Source organism: Eucalyptus grandis, chromosome 5 (genome assembly GCF_016545825.1).
Source record: "Eucalyptus grandis isolate ANBG69807.140 chromosome 5, ASM1654582v1, whole genome shotgun sequence".
NCBI classification, from domain to species: domain Eukaryota; kingdom Viridiplantae; phylum Streptophyta; class Magnoliopsida; order Myrtales; family Myrtaceae; genus Eucalyptus; species Eucalyptus grandis.
Window position 1 is genome coordinate 44,639,643 of NC_052616.1, and position 5,022 is coordinate 44,644,664.

Consider the following 5,022-nt stretch of genomic DNA (forward strand, 5'->3'; position numbering starts at 1 on the left):
TGTCTTTCTTTCTTTCTTTGGTTAGCGCCTCCTTTCAAAATATTCTTGAAAGATATCTTAATTTACCTACGAATTTTCAGAATAAATCCTAGCTTTTACGTGTTTTTTTTGAGAGGAGAAGCACTTAATTACTTGACACGATTTTGATTTCTCTTAGGTGTAATTGAAATCATAAAGCATTTCTTTTTCATTTCTTCTCTTATAAAGAGTCTTGTAGTATCCTTGAGATTGGATTCGAGATCCCAAACGCTAATCCGATCGATGATAAGAAAGAGAATGCTCGGCAAATTCAATAGTAGACTTCCCGATATGATCATACCATTCCTTCTCCTTTCAAGGCCTAACGAAATAGCACCAACACTTGATCGTACGTATTGAACAAACAATGATCATGAAACAAGCATTGTCCATAGTAAAGGAGGCAATTTCTTTCGCATCTAAAAAAATTTAGACCATAGTGTTTCTAATTGTATCCATCAAATTAGATTTGCAACTAAGTCGCTTTACTAAATGGTTCATCTAGGCCTCTCATATGCCGATCTAACAATGGATCTTGTAGCCCACTGGACCACCTCGGCTGGCAAGGCTCGAAGCAAAAATAAATTGCTTTGGTTAGAAACGTTACATTTTTTAGTATGATCCATTCAATGAGAATCGTCTAAATCCAGTCGGTTTTTATAGAAAATTATAGACCCGGACTAAGACCCATCTGAACCAACAATTAAGATTTTGTGGCTCGTAGGCAGTTCTGAGCAAAGGAAGACGAGAAGAAAAGGGCCGTCGGTCGACGTCGATTTATATTTTGTACTAATTAGTCATACTTTAATTTACATCGCCCAAATTGAGGAGTACCGTGAGAGGTTTGTCTTTTAGCATTCTCATCGCTATCGTTGAAAATTCTTGTGGCTGATATTGGATTTTGACCATGGAAGGTGAGACCCACAAATCTAATCAAGACCTAATTGGATTTTGCATTCTAATTTAATTGCTTGAACAGTTAATTTTTTTTGTTTTTTTGGAGCGAACCTCCCTCGAAGTTTCCCCCACGAAGGCATTCTCGCACGAGGTGAAGAAAATCTCCCAAGTGATGTCGATTTGGGTCAATTCGCAAAGGTATATATTCTGCCATCTTTTAGTAAGAATTAACCGACCGACCAAAAAAAAATAATAATTAAGAATTGACCAATTATGGTTTTTTCAATGCGATTATTGCGATAATATCCCCATGACAGAATTTATTGTGGGTGATACAATGAGGTCGAAGATGAAGTAACAGTCCTGGAGATTTGATTATTCTTTCTTCTTCTTTTTCAATTTCTGTTTACAAATTGAAGTTTCTAACAAACGGAGTTAATGTTAAAGGGCAAAAGATATATAGTAAATGAATCATTAAAGAAGAAAAATCGCTCATGAGAAAATAATTCTCTATTAAGAGTCTTACAAGCTTGACCCACAAGAAAAGAAGTGTTACCATCATCTAGAACAATGTTCTCTCCTTCTTCTTTTTTTGTTTGACTTTTCTCTTTGAATATCATAAAAAAAAAGGACTTTTCCTCTGAAAGCGCGATTTTGTACTCAAAGATGGAAAAATATTCATATCATCCCCATTTTTCCTTTTTCTCAATCAAAGCAGCTTAATACATGACTATCAACTGTACAAATTGAAGTACATTCAAGCGAAATTACTCCAAAAATGCAGAGCGTATATATAGCCCAATCAGAAGCTTACACCTGAACTTTTTCGCGTTGCTTATACAATACCACGTGGCCGAAGTACGATAACCTAAGAGACAACCTATGAATCAGTAAAACCAAAAACTCTAGCAAGGACAAAATGCATTGTCTTCGCGATGTCTATACCTTATTGTAGCACTTTGTGCATTTTGCAAAGTTGTTCAATAAAGTCCTTCTGATTGTTGTTGTGAAAGGGACCAATAAAGATATCATCATCTGGAGAGAGATGCCCGGATTTGCTCATCATTTAGACAGAACGGATCACACAATGGACCACATTGAAACTCAAACGAGCAAAAAACCATGATGATAAACTTATGTGACACCAAAAAGTAATCCGAATTGGCAAGAAAATAGAACTTTTTTGACCCCTAGTACATGGCCCAGGCTACCCGCAAGAGTCGTGAGTGACCGGAGACGCTCGACCTCAGAACACATCCAACACCTTCTCGAGGTGTTCAGTGGCCACATCCCGGGATGCTCCTCCGGCGATGCCAACCTCAGAATCCGACCGATGCGTCTGGCCTCTCGTGTCCGAATTGGCCGACCCGGGGCTCTGGCTCCGGCTTGGCTCATACCTCTCCATCGGCATCGATGCGGCCACCACTTCCGGCGGGAAATTGAGCAGGGCCTTGGCGCCGCGCATCCGGAACGCCGCCCGGTCGTAAGCCAGCGCCGCCTCCTCGGCTGTCTCGAATGTCCCGAGCCAAACTCGGGCCCCGTGGCGTAACGAGTCACGAATCTCAGCCGCGAACTTCCCCCACGGGCGCCGCCGGACTCCTCTGTAGTGCTTCTTCGTGATGCCCCTGGACGGCTCGAGGGAACCGCCGCTCGACGGGGACCCAGATTGGTTCGGATGCGGGAGGGAGGAGTTGTTCTGGGACATGGCCTCGTTCAAGACATGGTAGATGACCATGTCTTGCGAATCATTCTCGTTGAGAGGCAGTTCTGCAGTCGGGAATGGCGGAACCATGGAAGACAGCAAAGAGGTTTTTTGCGAGTGTTTCTGTGAGTGTCTCTATGTTGCTGGGAACTTATCAGGGTGGGGTTTGATGGAAGAAGTGTGGGGAGAGTTTGTGTCTAAGTTGGCTTAAATGACTATAAATTCATTTGAGAAAAAAGGGTTTTGTCTTTGGGACAGATTTGATTGGAAGAGGAAGGTGAGAGGAACCAGCGAGCGAGAGAGAGAGAGAGAGAGAGAGAAAGGAAGACGAAATGGATTTGGATTCTTAGCGGTTGGTAGGGTTTTCAGGAAGTCTTTGCTTATTTTCTTTTCTTTTCTCTGTCTTGTTCTGAGGCATCTTAAGGACACTAATTATTTAGATAGCTAGTAGCGACAGTCTTTATAGCACACATGACCAGCGTAAAAAAGAACTCCCACAGGCAGTTTTATAAGCTATTGGTTGAAGAGAGCATGTAATTATCATCGTCAAATTAGTGATAACTAAGGTTGTTTAAATAAGATTTTCTTCATGCCAGCCGTGTATAATTTGTTTTTATTGAATCATCGCATGATGGCATTATGTACACTTGCATAATTATATGCATAACTTTTATATATACATAATCATATCTAGTGGAATATATAGAAACTTATAGTGAGTGAATCATATATTTTCCGTACCTTAGTGAGAATATAAAAATTGACATGAAACCTTATAGGTGGCGGTTGTTAATTGATAATTGAATTGAGCACCGAATAGTTAAGGTCAAGATAGGGCGACTCGGTCCATATTTAATCTATCATGTCTTTAACTACTTTTTACATTATTAATACTTTGCACCATCCATTTTACCATTATCAGGAGAAAACTTCATATATATAAGATGATTTTGACAACGTGGGCTCTTCTCTTTGCCAAACGAGCATTACAATCTTGACGCCACATGTACGAAACTTGAAGGGAAAGAAAACGAGAGAATCGCCAATTGGGGCAATCTCGCAATTTCATGTTGTCGCCCCATCTTCGAGGCGGCTTCGTGCCATTGAAAAAGTGACGTCATAGGGTTTGACCAAACGGAAGACACCGATGTGGCTTTGTCTCGGTGCAGTGAACTTGCGAAGCACGGGAATCGGGAGCACAGACCATTCGCCCCTGGAGAGAAAGTGACGTCGTGAAACCCTTATGGATTTCTGTTAAAAAAAAAAAAAAACCCACATGGATTTTTCTCCCTTCGAAAATTGAGCATTTTAAGATCTTGCTAAGCGACAGAAAATGAGATAATTCAAAACACTAATTTTAATCACAATAAACACTATAAAAGTCGAACCGTTTCTTGTAAAATATGCTTTGTAAACGTCCTTTAAGAGGTCGACATATAACTCTAATATTATCATCCCATGTGAAATAATGAAGATGGTTTGACTAGAGGGAAAAATCCATAAAAAAGTCTTGAATTTTTTTTTTATAGGATCCTAACTCTTTATTATTTATTTATCTCATCAATGGTTAAAGAATACATTCCGTTGCAATTCTATTTATAATGACCGTTAAAATATCAATAGGGTGGCATGTAGATAACGTTATGCACAATTTCATATTGTCATTATGTTGAAAGTACTTTTGGATCAATCATATAATTTTTAGAATGTCGACCAGATGAAAAAGAACTTGAGGTATTCACGTTTCACAAGGCAAAATTTTGACTTTTTTTTTAATGAATTAACCCTTGATTTTATACACAATGCTCTTGTTTTTTTACCCATAATTGGATGTGATTGTTTTGTCACATATTTTTCTTGCCTCGTGACGTACTAACAGTCGTCACGGGGGTTGAGCTGCCGGCCTATAGAAAATTCTTTCATCGACGTTGTCTTTATACCTTTGAATTTTCAATGGCTTGCCTCCGCAAGTTAATAATAATTCAGACGAGGATTCTTCCAATAGATTCAAACCCACGTGGTTTGACTTTCGGACAGAGCAGAGCGAAAAAGATGGCGGAATCCAGTGCGGTTTAAGGAGGCAATCTGTCGCGTTCACAATGTCGGAAACGAAGCTCAGGTTTTTGAGCCATGAAAAGATGGTTGAATTAGAATCACCCACTTGAAAAGGACAGAAATTGCTATTTTAATCCCTTGCTCCTGGATATATGTCAATTTGCCCCTCTGAATTAGCTCGAAATCACGTCAATTTAGCTCGATCTATGAATTGTCTCATTGTTACATGCATTTGACATGATCAATAGAAAGAGCAGATGTAAGAACTTGTGGCTCTGGTTAAGTTATAATTCACAAATTACTTATCGAGTTGGGTAGGGTGTAGTAGTATTAATTTAATTTTTTTTTGG

The 5,022-nt window shown here is 39.4% G+C and overlaps 1 protein-coding gene across 1 annotated transcript; it reads right to left on the bottom strand.

Moving 5' to 3' along the window:
- Positions 1–1,592: 1,592 nt before the first annotated feature.
- On the bottom strand, positions 1,593–2,942 carry LOC104445200 (pathogenesis-related genes transcriptional activator PTI5). The gene has a single exon (XM_010059022.3). The coding sequence runs from the start codon at positions 2,705–2,707 to the stop codon at positions 2,162–2,164; it is 546 nt and encodes a 181-aa protein (XP_010057324.2). The 5' UTR covers positions 2,708–2,942; the 3' UTR covers positions 1,593–2,161.
- Between the last annotated feature and the right edge of the window lie 2,080 nt (positions 2,943–5,022).

Bases quoted from the DNA above. Each gene is read 5' to 3' on its own strand.
- LOC104445200 (XM_010059022.3), bottom strand. From the start codon at position 2,707: ATGGTTCCGCCATTCCCGACTGCAGAACTGCCTCTCAACGAGAATGAT.